At 41.6% G+C, this 16710-nt stretch overlaps 1 protein-coding gene and 1 long non-coding RNA gene across 2 annotated transcripts in view; one reads left to right on the top strand and one right to left on the bottom strand.

Annotated features, from left to right (window-relative positions):
- Window positions 1-10524, bottom strand: part of erf (Ets2 repressor factor) — a 56355-nt gene extending 45831 nt beyond the window's left edge. The window contains exon 1 of the mRNA XM_074686519.1: window positions 9859-10524. Coding sequence (XP_074542620.1) covers window positions 9859-9880 — 22 coding nt within the window. The 5' untranslated portion in view covers window positions 9881-10524. The remainder of the gene's footprint in view (window positions 1-9858) is intronic.
- Window positions 10525-11914: 1390 nt separating this feature from the next.
- On the top strand, window positions 11915-14124 carry LOC141803445 (uncharacterized). The gene is made up of 3 exons (XR_012599562.1): window positions 11915-12368; window positions 13107-13287; window positions 13606-14124. It is a non-coding gene; the product is annotated as an uncharacterized LOC141803445 (long non-coding RNA).
- The last annotated feature ends 2586 nt before the right edge of the window (window positions 14125-16710 follow it).

Here is a 16710-nt window from a genome sequence, read left to right as displayed (position 1 = left end):
TTATCTGCTGGTTTTTCAACCGACAACTTAACTCTTCCAAACACTGATGTTAGAGACAGCACGGGTCATTTCACATAAAAGATGTTCAATATTTGTACAGCACTTAATGTGCTCTTTAATGTCTGAATCTTGGCCAACTTTCTGTTGACAAACTCTGTTTAATCTTGTCACTTGACGAGTGAAATCTGACTCATGGCAGTTCGTGCTGCCACACTTCTGCTTTTCAGGGAGGCACTTTCTGTTTACTCTTTCAAAGCCGTGGGAGAACAACTGTAGGGCTGATGGGTCATTTCTGCATGGCTTTAAGTTGCAAATGTGGTTTGAGTGGCATCAGGGAGCAGGGTGCTGTGTGAGATATTTAGAAGCATGTGCTCGAGCAACGCTGTCGCCGGAAACCCAGCATCCTGTCAGGTGTATCAGAGCTATCTGCCCTGCTGCAGACGCCTTCCTTATCTGCTCAGTGAAGCGAGTCTCTGGTTCCAGCTGACCTGTTCTGTCCTTTCATCTCCCTGCTGGGGGTCGACTGTAACACAGCCAACCCAGATTCCTCCATCATAAACACTTACAGATAGCAAGAGAGCACGCCGGTTCATGGAGACATTTAACACAGAGACGTCAGGCTTTTTACACGTGTAGTAAAATATCAAAGGAACTTCACTCTTTGCTTTGAAGGTACATGGTAACGACTGCTATTCTATACTCTGAAATGCTATCAAGCTAATTTATGATGCTAGAAACAGAAAGAATCTGTGGAAAAGGGGGCTTCTGTTCTGGTGAGTAAGGCCTGAACCACACGTATATGGATATATTCCTAAACGCACATTTTTCTGTCCAACTGGGCCTCTCAACCACACGAACACGGCGATTTCACCCACATAAAGGAGATTTTTAAAAAAGGATAAAAAAGTGAAGAAATAAAAAATATCCTGTTGAGTGGATCCGTGTAGCGGTGTTAAACGGAGCTGGTGTTGACGCGATGACGTCAGGCACCTAGCAACAAGTCACTGTGTTTGACTGCGCATGCTCATAACGTTCTTCTTCTATGGTTTTCACATTTTGCTAACCTACTACTTGTCAGGCATGGCATTGCAGGCTTCAGAGGCGATCATTTTCAAAAAAATATCCATATACATGTGGTTCAGGCCTAAAAGTCAATTCAAGGAGTAAAATCTCAAAGAACTCTGAGGAGACGTCTTCAAGAGCAGGGGTAAAGATGATAACCTCTGAGCATACGGTTTGTAAGAAGTGTAACACGCTCACTTTCTGCAAGAGAAAGGACTCTCTTCTTTTACTGCTTTTCCACCTGCACCTACCACCCACAGCTGAAGTTTACAAGTCAGAGCAGCCTGTGGGTTTGGTTAACAGGAAATGTAGGAGATCACTAATTGCAGTAGGAGAAGATGAGGAAGCCAGATGTGTGAAAGTGTTCTCTAAAAAAGACAACGACCACACTTTTTCAGAAAGCAACAACTGGAACGAACAGATGCACCACACCCCTGTCATTGTGCGCGACGTCAGAGTACAATGATTTTACTTCATGACAAGAGAGGCTGTTTCATTCCTGATTTTTAAGGAAAACCCCAGAGAAACTCTGTGTGCCATTCAGCGGCGTCAGGTTAATCCAAAACCCAGAAAAGAAATCCAAACAGCCTAAAACTGGAGCCGAAGTGATCCTGAGACTTTTGAGCTGCTACATTAAATATGTCACCTAGCACTTGCTGTGACTTGAGTGTGAATAATTCACAAATTAGATGTTCCCCACAGTTTAGACTGCAATCATAAACTTATAAAAAAGCACAAAATTGAACTTTTGCAGGATGAACTGATTTAATTACATCTCTTCTCTTCTTTTTAAAAGGGAACACAAACTGCAGGCTATCAAACACAACCTGCACACTGGCTGTCAGGCTTTCCTGTGCCTGAGGGCCCCCGTGTTTGTTTGGCCAGCATGTCCCAGCCCGTGCAAACCTGTTGTCTATTCTCTGGGCTTTGTATGGGTCACCAGAGCCACTGTACACACACACTTCCAGGAAGAGAGGCCTGCCGTAACATCGAGAGACGATCACAGCCGCTCTGACCTGGGCTGCCGCTCCACAACACACCAGAGAAATGCTGACGTCACCGGCCTGAGCTTTTTCCAGGGTCTGCGTGTCCGGGCTTGGCTCAGAAGTAATCAGGAATGTGATCAGGTCAACCTTTGCACTGACCTGATTGTGAACAGTAAGCACATAATGAGAGGAAAACCAGGGAAAAGGTATTTCCTGCGACCAACGCTGACATTTAGGGGGTTTTTGGTTGTAGCATTTTCCCCTTAATGGATTCTGTGTGATTTATTGGAGCGACCTGAATCCAGCCTTTAACCTTCTTTAAATATCCTCACTCCACTGGGACTGACTGGTACTATTCTGCTGACGAAGCTGTTCTGAAAACACATTTAGAATCCGTTCCTGTTGCATTTTTTAGGAACATACCGTATTTTCCACACTATAAGGCGCACCTTCAATGGATGGCCTATTTGAAAACTGTTTTCATATATAGGGTGCACCACATTATAAGGCGCATAGAGAAGAAGCTACAGTAGTGGCTGGGGTTGCGTTACGCATCCACTAGATGGAGCTGGGCTGAAGGGAATGTCAACAAAACAGATAAGTCGGTCAAACTCAGGCTACATCCACACGGAGCCCCACATTTTCCTATCTGACTATTTTCTGTGTCATTTTTAAAAAAAAGTGCACTGTAAAGACGAAGCCATGTCTGCCTTCCACAAAAGCAGTTTTCAGAGATCAGTTCACATGCCAGACCTTTGGGGGGCGCTGTATTGCTCTGACAATACACAAGAGAAGAAGCCCAGGCCAGCCTGTGAGCTAACGTTAGCACTTAGCAGAATTCCTTTTTACCAGTTCTTACCGCTGTTACTTCGGCGATGCCCCCTGACTACAGCAGCCATGATTAATCAATATCATACCATGGTCAGTGAGAATTCCAATGTCAACTGGCGTGCTTTAGATTGGTCTAATACATGCCAGTTGACAGTTAGTATCACTCTGCTGTGTGCGTTACCATAGCAGCACGTCACACACATTTCAACGGGTGAGGATAACACAAGAGCGCTGAAATATGGATTTTGAAGTCAATTTCAACATTTTTGGACCAAACAAAACTAGAGCCCGACCGATTTATCAGTCGGGCCGATTAATCGGGCCGATTATGCCTGTCACCGATTAATCGACATCAGCCAAAATGTAGCCGGTTATAACATTTTTTGGTCCGCGGAGATTCTGTGGCTCCTGCTCCTGTGTGTCTGTGTGTTGGGCTGCACACTGCCCGAGTGCCCGCCTCCTCAGTCCACCATTGTCTAATGTAAGACTATAGAAAGACATTTTAACATTGTGTAAGTTGCTTTTTTGTAAGATTAACAGAGATAAATGCTACTGTTAATTCATATGTCCACCGTTATCTAATGTAAGACTATAATACAGCGTTTTAACATTGTGTAAGTTGCTCATTGTGTGTTTATATCTTTATATTTTTTTTTTACTTACTGTGTTTAAAGTTTGACTTCTTTATTTTTTATTGTGTTTACAGCTTGTACTTATCTATCATTGGCTAACACTTCAGTTCTTTTGTTGACAGTTTTATAGTTTAAGTTCCTTGTTTTAATTTAATAGTGTTCTGTCTTTCTCTTGAATCATATGGGTATTATAATGATTTGTGATTATGTACAGTATATATCCTGTGTATATCAATGAATTTATTATATATATCAGCAGATATATCGGATATCGGCCGAAATATTGGATATCTGCTTTTTTTTTGCCCCCAGTATCGGTATCGGCATTGGCCCCAAAAATCCCATATCGTTCGGGCTCTAAACAAAACATATGATAAACGGGAAGAAGAGGAAACAAAAATGGAACTATATTTGAGCACATTTAGCAAGTTTACAGCAATTATTCATTATTTCTTTTAAAGTTTACAGTTTGTGGGACCAAGGTATAAGCAGATTAAACTACTTAGAAGCGTGTGTTAGACCGTTCAAAGCACGACGTGGAGTGGAAACACCAAGACGTGCAGCAGAGTGGTGTTACTCCGCCGAGTGCCTTACTTAATCCATATATAAGGCGCATCGGATTATAAGGCGCACTGTTGGCTTTTGAGAAAACTGAAGGCTTTTAGGTGTGCCTTATAGTGCGGAAAATACGGTAAACAGTGCATGAGATGCAGAAAATGACACCACAGTGAAATGACAGAAAGACAGACAGTGTGTCCCCGTAAACAGAGACAGCACGACCACATCACCATCACCTCTTCTCAAATGTTCCCTGAGACAAACAGCTTGGCTTCAACTTGTGTAATTGTGTGATCTCGGCTGCTGCTGGTGCCAAAAGCATAACTCAGTATCATGGTGAGACAGAAACGCATCAGACTCCAACCCAAAGGATGCACACACTCATATATCTGATCCTAAAGTCATCAGAGCTGTTCCAATCTGCATCGAATAAACGCCAAGTTTCTCCTCCTGTATACTACGACACGCTGAGTCAACTGCCCACAACCAAATGGTCTTCCTCAAGGGCAATTTGGTCTCTAGTAAAAGTCAAACACTCACTTTGTTGTGACCACATCAATGTCAGGTAGAGCTCCGCTCTGACAGACATATGGGTGCACACGCTCAGACAGGTCTGCTCTCCACACAAACACACTTTTACACTGACAAACACATAAATACACTCACAGCCCTCACCAGACTTAACACCAGCTAATTGCTCATGTATGGCTCCTTTCACTCCACACATACACAGCAACACACACACACACAGAGCAACAAAGCGTGCTTGGGCCGTCTACAGCTGTGACGTCTCACATGTGGCTCTGTGTTGATATAAGGAGTAACACAAGTGGAAAATTGGAGCTGGTGGGGCCAGACTGCTGACTTCCTGATAGGAAGAGAGTGGAGGTTGTCCCGTATATACATGAAGTCGTCAACAGGCTCCAACACAGAGGGGAACACAAAGAGGAGAGACAAAGGGTCAGTGTTGCTGCATGCATAATGTGAAGTGGCTGCAGATCAGCGTTATCCAACAGCTCTTAAGATCCAAGGGGAAAAATCAACATCAGGCAGTGTCGTCTACAGGGATCAACGTGCATATTTATCACAGTTTACTGTTTAATTACACTGTGAGTAGTGTGGTAGATGTAAAGAAATATAGAGATTGAGATGCTTAATTTATCAAGAGCAAATTTCTAAGATTGAAAATGTTCAAATGCAGAAAAATAAGTTAAAATCAGGATGGGGCCACGAGCTGAGCTGCTGCAACATCAAGTCCGCTGAATTTATTTTTGGGTTTTGATTCTCTATTCACAAAGAAACATGTTTCTTCTTTGGCTCTTTACTGTGAACAGACAGTCCAGTGAGGGGGCAGCTAGCTGAGCAGCCACTAACGACCATTTAATTAAAGGATAAGTTCAGTTTTTACAGCTTTTACATTGTTTATAGAATGAAGTAGAACAAAATACTCACCAAGAAGGCTTTCCTGATCCAAGCAGTGCTTCGGGAGATATGTAGATCCAAAATCGTGCAGCGTACGTCCATATAATCGGATCCATCGGGGCATAGACAGCGCCGCTCCTAAAACTGCATTAATCGTCCAAAAACTCATATTTTTCACCAATATTCCATCATGGACCGCTCCGGGTTAGTCCTCTGCTACAGTCCGTGTCACTCCAGACAGCGCTGTGTGGCTGTACTGACCTCTGAACTGACCAAGACTTTGTTCATGTTTGCCCCTCAAAGAAAGGAGTCAGCTCCCCAGAGAGTACTGCGCATGCGGAAGAGCAAACGTCTTCGTCAGTTCAGAGGTCAGTACAGCCACACAGCGCTGTCTGGAGTGACACAGACTGCAGCAGAGGACTAACCCGGAGCAGACCATGATGGAATATTGGTGAAAAACACGAGTTTTTGGACGATTACTGCAGTTTTAGGAGCGGAGCTGTCTATGCCCTGATGGATCCCATTATACAGACATGCGCTGCATGATTTTGGATCTAAATATCTCCTGAAGCACTGCTTGGATCAGGAAAACCTTCTGGGTGAGTGTTTTGTTCTACTTCATTCTATAAACAATGTAAAAGCTGTATAAAGTGAACTTATCCTTTAAAGTTTCTTATGACTGGATTGACTCAAAGGACAAATCTCTACTTCTTATTAAGCAAAACCTACGGGGAAAAATGCAGTTGTTGTGCTTCTTGAGTGTAACAGGCTGGTTGATCTATCCCTAAAGAGTTAAATGTTCAACCATGATTGCAAAGGTGGTCTTTTAATTGCTTGGATCTCCCAGCAGAGAAAGTATAAACACCTATTTCCAGACTTAGTGCACCTACATCATCCCGACTGTAAAGGCTACATATCTTCATTTAGATTTGTGACTCATCACAGCAAAGAAACCTCATGGGAAGCCGGTATGAATCATTCAGTAAACGCTGAAAAATAGGAACTGCAGAAAACCTTAAAAACCATGCTGGCTGTCATTAAAAAGCCGAGCAGACACACCAATAAAAGTTGGGTCTCCTGTTTGCTGTTTGTGTCACAGAAAAACCAAAAGGGGGAATTCTTCTCATGGCGCATAAAACGAGGATGTGGACTTTTAAAGCTGAACCTTGTGAATCAAAGGGTCATAAGCAATGACTACAGTGACACTCAGATCATCCCTAAGTAACTTTTTACAGTCTATTACACTAAAATAAATTAAAAATACCACTTTTCTGGTTTGTTGTAATGCTTTCTAAGAGTTTACTGAATGATGAGTTTAACATTCCTGATCTAAAAAAAGGTGACGCAGATTTGTTGGGGTTCCTTCATCATTTTTTTGTCATATATAAAAAGCCATTGGGAGCAGCGCACAGGCTTAAAACTCATATCTCTAATTATAATGTTGTGTTGTGGTGTGGCTTTCTCCTCTTAAACATCCATTATGCACACTGGATCTTTGTCTGCCCAAGATTACCATGCTAGAGATCTGACTAAACTGAATTTGAGAGCACATAAAAATGCACAATGGAGGAGAAATTACAGAAGGAAAATCATACTCATTTCATCCACCGTAAACCTGTTTGAAAAATGAGTGGAATCTGAGACAGCCGCCCCACTAAATTCAAAGTTTAAGTGTGTTTAAAGTCTTAGAGGAGCTTTAGTTAAGCTGATGGTTATACTCGAGGTGTCAAAGGTGAAACTGTTTTACTTGCAGATAGTCTTAGAGGAAGCAGAGAAAATACTGAGGGGTGTAAACAAAGAGACAAACCGTTTCCTCGTTTATTTTTAGAGTCGCACACAGCTCTCTATCTAGGATGTTATCCTTCTCTACAACCTTAAACTTATCAACTGGATCAACAGATGGGCAATCCAATCACAGCAGACTGTGGTGTGATAATAGACGGAGGAGTTAGCTCCAGATTAGAATAAAGGAAATGCAGAAAATGACAGATTGTGCTCATGTGGAACAAAGGCGAGGGGACTGGTTGTTACATTCACTGTTATACTGTTGAGACTTAGACATCAACTAAGTCTTTAATGCAAAGCTATACTCTCACGCCTTCACCACTGATCCATGACATCATGCAAACTCAACTGCCCTATGTTCTCTCACACTGGCTTTGGACAACTTCTCCTGTACATTCAGGTTCTTTATTGGTGATTCATACGATCATGGGCATGACACAACACTGACTGAGTCAGAAACTGTTTCTCAACTGTCACAGAAGTGGTGTATTATGGTATCAATCTTTAGATCTTTAAAAGCATAAAGCTACTGTGGGAAGCTCTTTTTTAACCTGATTTTATTCCTTGCTCCTTATGGAGGCTCAGTAATGGATAAGATCTATTTTTGTTATTCTGCCCACGACACCTTGCACATGTTGTCAGGGTATATGCTAAAATCCTGAGGTTGATTTCAAAACCTTTTTAAGACTTTTTCAAAAACCTTTAAAAAATATTTAAGACTTTAATCTCAACTTTCAGTTGTTGTTGGCATCCACTTTTTAACAGTTGTAGTTTACATTTTTACAGAAATGATGTAAGCTAAGGAGGAATAAAGCTTGAAAGAACAAATTAAACTAAAGGCAGGTTTATCGACGCTCCCACAACAAGAAACAGCAGTTATTCAAGGCCAACCTGCTGAAGAAAATGAGAAATTATTTAATCATTTTTAAAATTTGGGACATGTGGCGGAGATTGTGTGATTTGCTTCAATGTTGTATTTAATTTCTCTTTATGAAACTAGAAATGACATTATTTATAGCTGGTGTTTTTAACGCTCACAATCCTTATTGGTGTATTTTATTGTAACTAGGGTCTTTATGTGTTTTTTTTATTCTATTCTTTTTTATTTTTGTATTTCTCTACAGACTCCATTGATTTCTGCTGTTAACACAACAATTTTCCAGTTTGGGACTAATAAGTAACTCTATTCTTTTCTATTCTACTCTATTTTAGAACTTTATCGGCTGACTGTTTAACGTCCCAATCAGGGGACAGTTGCAAGGAGGAAAATAAATATTGATATTTTTTGGGTCAAAGCTTGAATACCTATGAAACTTAATACCTCATAAAACCACAATTAAGACTTTTTAATCCTAGTTTCTGTACATTTTCAGCACTATCTTATGCACAGTATTTCACTTGAACTAACCTGTGTTTGGTATCAAGAATTAGAACCAGTGACAAATGAAATCGAAAGAGCACGTGCATTTTGGTTCAGCTTAGCAGTTCATGACAGCAACCTAAAACTTACAGCATTAAACCCCAGTGACAATACTGCAGTGAATATAAAGTTTTGAGTTGTGTTTAAGTACCTCATGGCGAACCACAACATCTACTCTAAAGTTTGGCTTTGCTTCTTTAAACATGATGCTGACACTACAGCTGTAGTAACATCCCATCTCAGGTACAAATGCACATTATGCTGCATTCAGTTAAAGGTAAACAAGTCAAATTTATAGATATGCTCAATTTGTTTTCATTGGTTAAGAGGAGTCTTTGCTGAAGAAAATTTGATTGACACTAAGGATGAAGGTGGACCAGTTTGTGATTGATAGGGTTACACATATTTCCCTCTGTGAGCTACTGGAGCTAAGGTTAATATAGTTTGTTGATACTGTTTCATATTGTAGTATTGCTTTAACCCTCATTCAAAAAGTTTGGGTTTTTAATTCTTCTTAATTAATCCCCAAAAAGAGGGAAACTCTAATGAAAATAAAGGAAAGCATTACTTACAGTTGACATTTTACAGTAAGAGCTCAAACGGCTAAAAAACTACAACAGGCGACTTTTCTTTCCTGCAGTATCAATTACTTTAAAAGTAATGGGTGGGATGGAGTGACCGATAAGAACCGGAATTAAAACCGGAACCGATAAAAAATTACCATTTAACTGTTAGTTAACAAATGATTTTTGATTTTCTTCGATGTCCGTTTCTGACTTTCCTCACTAGTTTGCTCGTTTTTATGCCTCATATCTGAAAGAGTTTTCCCACGTTGATCTATTGAGTATGAATACGGACTGATTGATTTAAGTATCCCGTTAAATTTGGATGAAACACGCCAAAACACAAAGTTTAGATTCATTTCAGGAGGAAAACACTCGCATTTTGTGATCCACTGCTGAAACAGTCACACGGATAGATCCACCCAGCCTAGCGCCATAATTTTGTCACACTTTCCCTGGAGCGGAGAGTTTGTTAGCGTGCTAGGCAGTTAGCTCCTAAAGCTAAGCTGCTGCTGTTGTTTTCATTTGAGGACCTGCAGCGGATTTTCACTCTGAAACACAAAGTTGTTGAAAATAAAAGAGTGAGACGCTTCTCTTACCCGAATCTCCCGGGGTTTTCATCTTTGTTGCCGTCTTCTTTGCGCCGCTTCAGTCACTTTCTCCGTCGACTTGTAACTTTAGACTTCAGTTAGCCAGCCGTTAGCGAAGTTAGCTCGTGAGGTTAGCAGTGACGTCCCACTCCGTCCTCCGGTGTTGTTCTCAGAAGTGGCTCCCCAGAAAGAGCCCTCCAAAGCGGCGTAAAAGTTTAAAAAACATCCACTAACTTTGCATGAGCGTCTGGGTGAAATCTCGGTGCAGTAGCGGTGACTCAAAAAGTTTTAAGCCGGAGTAAATGTTTGAAAGCACGGGGGATAAAAGTTGCCCGGAGTCTCTAGGGGGGAGATCCAGTCGCCCGGGTCTGAATGGCGCAGGTCGAAGTTTGGAGGAGTCGTGCTGCTGTTTGTCGGAATGCACGGGTCTAAATCTTCATCTCGAGTGTTGCAACCATGTCGCATGGTCGACTCTTCCTCCACATCATCATCCTCAACAGCAGCGGTGCTCGTGTCAGGAACAAAAAAGCCAAACCGAACTCTCTCTGCTCTTTCTCTGCGCTTCTCTTTCTCCGGCACGGACTTTTTCTTTTTCCACTCACTCACTCACTTCGTGTTCTCTCAACCCCCCTTCCTCTGACGGGGTGTCGTGTTTCGCTCTCCTCCTGCCACACGGGGCCGCCCACGCTGACCCACGGAGGGAGGGAGGGGGAGAGAAACTGAACGCCCACTTGTTGCCAAAGATCGTCTATGATTTCAGGAGTTTGTTTTTACTTGTGTAAACTGTGACTGGAAGAAAATTTAAAAGTTAATAACCAGATATGAAGTGTGTAAATCTTAGGTTGGGATCCTGACTCTGGGGATGAAATTAAACGAATAAGTAGATACATTTTCTGTATTTTCTCTTTGTTATTTTTGGTCACTTTGTAGGCTCCTGTATGCTCCTATATTTTTATTTACAAGGATTGCACCTCTTATATCAGCTGTTGATGACTTTGACGACCATTGCCTTTTTAAATTAAAATAAAATTGTTCCATCACCTTTAATGCAAAAATAGCCACTCAAATTAAATCTACATTCAAGATTCTGTCAAAAAAAAAAAGTTTGATTCATTTTCAGAAATTGTTTTAAGATTTCAGAGTCCATTGTTTTTGTTTCTCTTTTTTAAAAAAAAAAATCTTTGAGTTTTTACTTAAAGGTATAGTGAGAACTATTTAGAAAAGCTAGTGTTTTTTTTTCAAGGTAAGACTGTATCCCTTTAGAAGTATCACCTACAGTTATAAATGTGTGACTTTTGCAAAGATGTGCATTTATTTGGAAGAAAATTAACTAAGAGCAGATCTTTTTAGCTGAGAAAATGTAAATTGGCCCTTCATTTTAATGATAGACTCTCAAGTTTGAACAGACCATGGCAGAATATCTGCTGCATGTGGGTTGTAATTAGCGATGGGTACCTTTCATGTTTAAAACACTACGGTACAGATGCCCGGGACCTGGCAATCGGTACCAGTACTCAACGGTACCAATTTTAGGTACTTCTTTTGGAAGAAAATATCAATTTGTTTGATAATGTATTTTTTTTTTCAATTTGACATGTTTATTCTTTAATAAATAACCTTGTAATTCTGTGTTCATATCCAGCATGCAAAATTGCATACTTTTCCACTCCCTCATTGTCACAAAGATGCATTTAGGTACCTAAACATGGTACCTTTTGATTTTTTGTAAATCAGTACCCGATACTTTTCACAGATTTCGGTTGGTACCTGAAAAAGTACCAAATTCAATACCCATCCCTAGTTGTAATACACAAACAGCTTGGTGTTGTCATGGGGTCTTTGCTGTAAATGACTTGGTCAGATCATCCACAGATACAGAGAAATATAATTTATATTTAAGCAGTTTTGACCCTGATAATCTGATCTTAAATTTTGGATTATAAACAGGCAAATAAACAAAACTGAGGCGATTCTAAGATCATCTCAAAAGTCCCTACAGGACCTTTAAGTTCGTTTTAAAATTTAATCCTGAGTGACTCCTCGTCTTAATAGAGGATCTTCGAGGAGGACCAGTCGCTGCCGGTGCTGCCAGGAGCCTCCGCCGCTGCCTCCTGTATTTGTCGCTCCAGGTTGCCGCGTCACGTTGTTGCTGTGGAGACCCGTTCCCGCCGCGGGTGATGAGAGGCGCCGTGTTTACCTGTAAACTGCGAGAACGAGGCAGCCAGGGAGCCGTCAGCCGCCATTTCTAACATGAGGATGGAGGGAAAGGCCAATCAACAGGTGTTTTGTCCCACAGGAACTGATGGTGGCACTAAAATGTAGTGACTGTTACTTCACCACACACACACACATACACTGCTTTTTCTCCCACTCTCCTCCTCTTCCTCTTTAATGAAGGGCCCTTCAGCTCTTACATCAGCTCTGAGGAGGCAGCAGGGGGAGAAAGAAAGGAGCAGTAATTACTCAAGAGCCTGAGCTGGAGGGAAATGAAGTGGAGAGGACAAGTGTGTGGACTGAAGGTAGCTCCTTTTTCCTCCTCCTCTCCCTCCGTCTAATCAACCATTTCACCTCCTTCCATCCATCTCCCATTGTCCCTCCTCTTCTCTCTTCGTGTACTCTGAGTGGCAGTGTGTGGGAAGTGAAGGCCAGCGGGTGGGTGAAGTATTTCATATGATTGTCACACTGTCACAACCACACACATCAACAAAACAACAGCACGCAGCTCATCATCCACTACTGCTTTCTGCTGTCCCACACTCTTTCGCCGCCTCCTCCTCCTCCTCTGTGGGTTCCTCTCCTCTGAACATCTCCCCCCTACGTCACACTCCTACTCCGCTTGTCTGTGTGGGTCCTTCATCCTCCTCAGTTTTGTAACTTTGCCTACTACAAGCTTGTGCCTCCTCCTCGCTTCTGTACCTCCTCTCTTGCTACAAACATGCCCACAATGCAGCTGACAACACGTTCATAAACATTTGAATATTCTGTATAAAATAGTCTGACATGTTGCTTCTTTCATGAGCGTTTGTTTTGTATCTTCTGGAGCCATCCAGACTAGTTACAAATGTTAACATTTGTCTTGTCACTAAGTCCCACCTGCTTTTCTCCTCCTGTGGATACTAAAGCCTGAATTTCAGATATACAAATCAGCTGTTTCTGTCATCAGTCTCTCTTCACTGCACCTTATTTGATAAAATATGTGGTCTAAGTCACAACAAGAAAGAGATAAGTTTATTTTTAACCCATCTTGACTCTATCAGGTTCCTGTTTGAGTATAAGAAGCCCCAAAATAGAGCACGACGTCCTGTTCAACTTCTCAGGAACAACATGCATCGCTGACCTCATTACAGACGTCACCCACAGCACATCTCACCATCTTTCTCCACTTTGAGCATGAGGGGGAAATACTGTGTTCAAACCCACAGCTGGTCAATAAGATGGGTAAACTGTTTTTATAAGAGCTAGCATGTTGTGCTTAAAGGTGTCGATGAGTGTTAAACTTACGTCAGTCACTCCACCTTTGGGTGTGTTGACTTTCCAACATGTTACATGTTTCCAGACTTAATATTTTTTCAATCTAACTAATTCAACAGCAGCAACTAAAGGGGTAGTTCACTGGAAAGGATCTACTCATAGCTTTTTCATTAAATGCTACTGAGGTTGAGGTCTGAACACTCAGATGTTCATTTTGGAAAATGTAAAAAGTCAAAAATCTAATTGTTCTCCTGTGTTAATACTCTATTTGTTGATTTTTTCCAGTCTGAGTCGTTGTGTCTTTGTCATTTTACCTCTCCACTCTGCGGCTGACCTTTTGCTCCACCTGAGGACAAGCCGGGACCAAACACCTGAAGGTGCGAGTGTGAGCCTCCCTGATGTGTGTCATCTGCTCAGCATGACGATCTGAAGCAGTAGGATGAATGTGGGAACAAAAGAGGGATGTTCAGAGTTTCAAACCAGGATTCTTGCTTCCTCAAACTGTTTTACATCTGAGGAACAAAAGCAGAAATGTGCAGTGAGATTTAAACTTCTGATTCTCAGTTTTGACCCTTTCACTTTGTGTCCTCAGAGACTGCAGATTCCTCTTCACGGAAAGACAACACTGCAAGATCATAAAACATCTTCCAGTCAAACCTAGATTTAAAAGTTAGACTTTAACCAAAGAAAACTTTTAATGCATTTGTAAAAATTTCCATTGGGATACTTATCCTAAACAAGGAAAATTCAAATCTTAACGCATTCAAAGTTTAGTCGTTAAATCTGAGGGACTAATCGTTCTTACAAGAGAAGAATGAAAGATGAGAAATTCTTATTGTTTAACATTTAACATCATTATATTCAAACACTTCTTTTAGACTTAACTTTGTCCTTGATATAGCAAAATTGACCTTGTTTAATTGGTATGTAACATGTTTAAAAATGGAATAAAGTGTCTTTTTGTGCAAACACTGATCTTAAGTTGACCTTTTACACTTGAAAAAGTTAATTACTTTATTTTTTCCTCTGTATGTGAAATATTCTCTTTGAAAGAAAATAAAACAAAAGTAAGCAAATAACCTAAGCTGTGAAAATATCACCTTAAGCACCTTGATAACATGTTGAAGTATCCTATGATATCTAAATAAGTACCAAAGCTCTAAGATAATACTTCAACTCCTTAAAAAAACACTTAAGTACCTCAAAGTACACTTAAGCACCTGGCCAAAAACTTAAGCTCTGAAAGAAATTTTAAGCAAAAACAAATACCTTAACTTCTTGTTAAAACTGCTCTATAAGCTCGTTTTTTCAGTTATTTACTGAAAACTTCTGTCTCTGAATTTGAGGTGAAACTGGTGAAAGTGATCATTTTATTCTGAAGCCAAACTCGTCTCTCACGACATGTTGAAGCAGAGCTGTGTTCCTGCAGCTTGAGAAGTCAGCCGTGGAAATAACAGTACGTTGATGTCACAGCGGGGACACAGAGGGGACACAGAGCTCAGAGTGTCTGCAGCGCTGACGGCCGTGTCGGGGGATGCAGACATTATCGTCTGCATGTGAAAGCGACGCCAACAGAAGCTCAGCGGGAGGCGTGACGGCTGCATACGTGTGAATTGGGGCTGTGATTGGGACTAATTGATCAGCAGAGTCAGCAGTGGTTCATTACTGGCTGGTAATGACCCTCATCTGTAAACAGGAGCAATCAATCATTACTGATTGGTAAATGATGAAGGAATACTACAGCTGAGGGATCAACCAGGCAGGATATTTGATAAGGTTATATGTTGGCTTTCACAATAAAAGAGACAGAGAAGTTCATCCATTGCTGCGCTGGTGAAATCCACTTTGAAGTTATGAATCAAGCGTGAAATAAAGGTGTTAGTCTCCTGTTTCCAAGCCCCACAGACGGTGGCGTTGATGTCTTTTGTTTTTGTAGGTAAGTGTTTTCTATCTGAGGAAATCTGGCCTGGTTTAAAAATGGAAAACAGGCCCGAGGGGGCAAATGGCAGCACAGCCACACCCAGAGCGAGCTGCACAGGCGCTCCACAACACAACTGTAATGGGAGAGGCCCTTTCACACCAGCCCCATCTGCATGCATAAGAAAACACACTCTCCACAGACACACAGACGCATAACGAGGCAGCTTCATGACAGCAGTGTGTGTGAGCGACTGGCCGGAGGGGAAAGTGTTCGTGTTTGAGCAAAAGATGAGTGATGAAGACATTTTCCATGTCGCGTTCCTCTGCTTTGCAGCATGACCGTATGTTTGTGGAATAAGGAGGCCCTTGTCTGTGTCAGTCAGTGTGTGCATGTGTGTGTGCCCCCTGGCTGGTCAGATGGTCAGCGATGTGTGTGTGTCTCTGTCCTTCAGTCAGAGCACGGGGGGAGTTTAAGGGTGTAGATAAGATAAAACAAAATTTAAGATGAAGCAGAGAAAAAGGGAGAAGTTTTTTTAAAGACAGAGGTCAGGAGAGGAGAGCTGAGGAGAAACTACCAAGGATAAGTGGAGGGAGGGGGAGGGAGAAAGAAAGGGAGTGAGAGGCAGAGTGGGAGAGAGTGAATGGGCCCTTTGTGATCAAAAGGCTTGTTTATTTTCTTGGCGCTTGAACCCTTCAGGAGCCACATTGAGCCTGTCTGCACTGTCTCGCTCGCAGCCTCATCGCCTCCCCAAAAAACCCAGCAACCGGCTCTGAATCACAAAGAGAAGCCGGGACCAGGTCGGAACCAAAACAAGCAACACGTAAAACATGGAAAATGTCCTGTTAAAATGTCAGTCAGACATCCTGGGAAACTTCAGTGTCATCCTGGAGGGAGAAAAATCTGTAAAACAAGCGTGCCTCATGTGACTCACTCCTCCACTGTTTCCTCGTCCTGGATGTAGAGGGGAGAGCTGCTCCTCTGTCTGGGCAGCTTTCCTTACTTTCTAGAGTCTGTCTTGTATAGAGGAAAAAGGGGAAAGGGGAAAAATAGGATATTCTTCTTATTATTGTTGTTTTATCTTATTTTATTTCAATTTTTGGATTTTTATAACCCTTTGAATTTCCCTTCGGGGATGAAAACAGTATTTTTATCTTATCTTATCTTATCTTTATCCTGAACTTAACATAAAGTGCCATAATCATTGGATTCTCCAGTTTCCCATTGCACCTATCTGCACCTTTGGCATGGCAATGGCATGATCTGTGTTGACCTGGTGGTTTCTGCCTGTTATAAAGCTATCTAAAAAACTGAATTGAACTTTGAGGTTCTTCCCCTGTCTAACTACTGACTACATGTATGAAAGGAGTATCCCACCTTGGCTCAGAGTCCTGAAATGCCTTCCCCCTTTTGCAACAACCTACTTGTGTGAGTCTGGGGTTTGTTCATTTCCTGTTCTAAACACTTGTAAT

This window comes from Halichoeres trimaculatus, unplaced genomic scaffold, assembly GCF_033239565.1.
Source record: "Halichoeres trimaculatus isolate MK-OKI-2021-1 unplaced genomic scaffold, fHalTri1.1 fHalTri1_scaffold_14, whole genome shotgun sequence".
Classification (NCBI taxonomy): Eukaryota; Metazoa; Chordata; class Actinopteri; order Labriformes; family Labridae; genus Halichoeres; species Halichoeres trimaculatus.
This window is presented reverse-complemented; position numbering and strand designations above follow the sequence as displayed.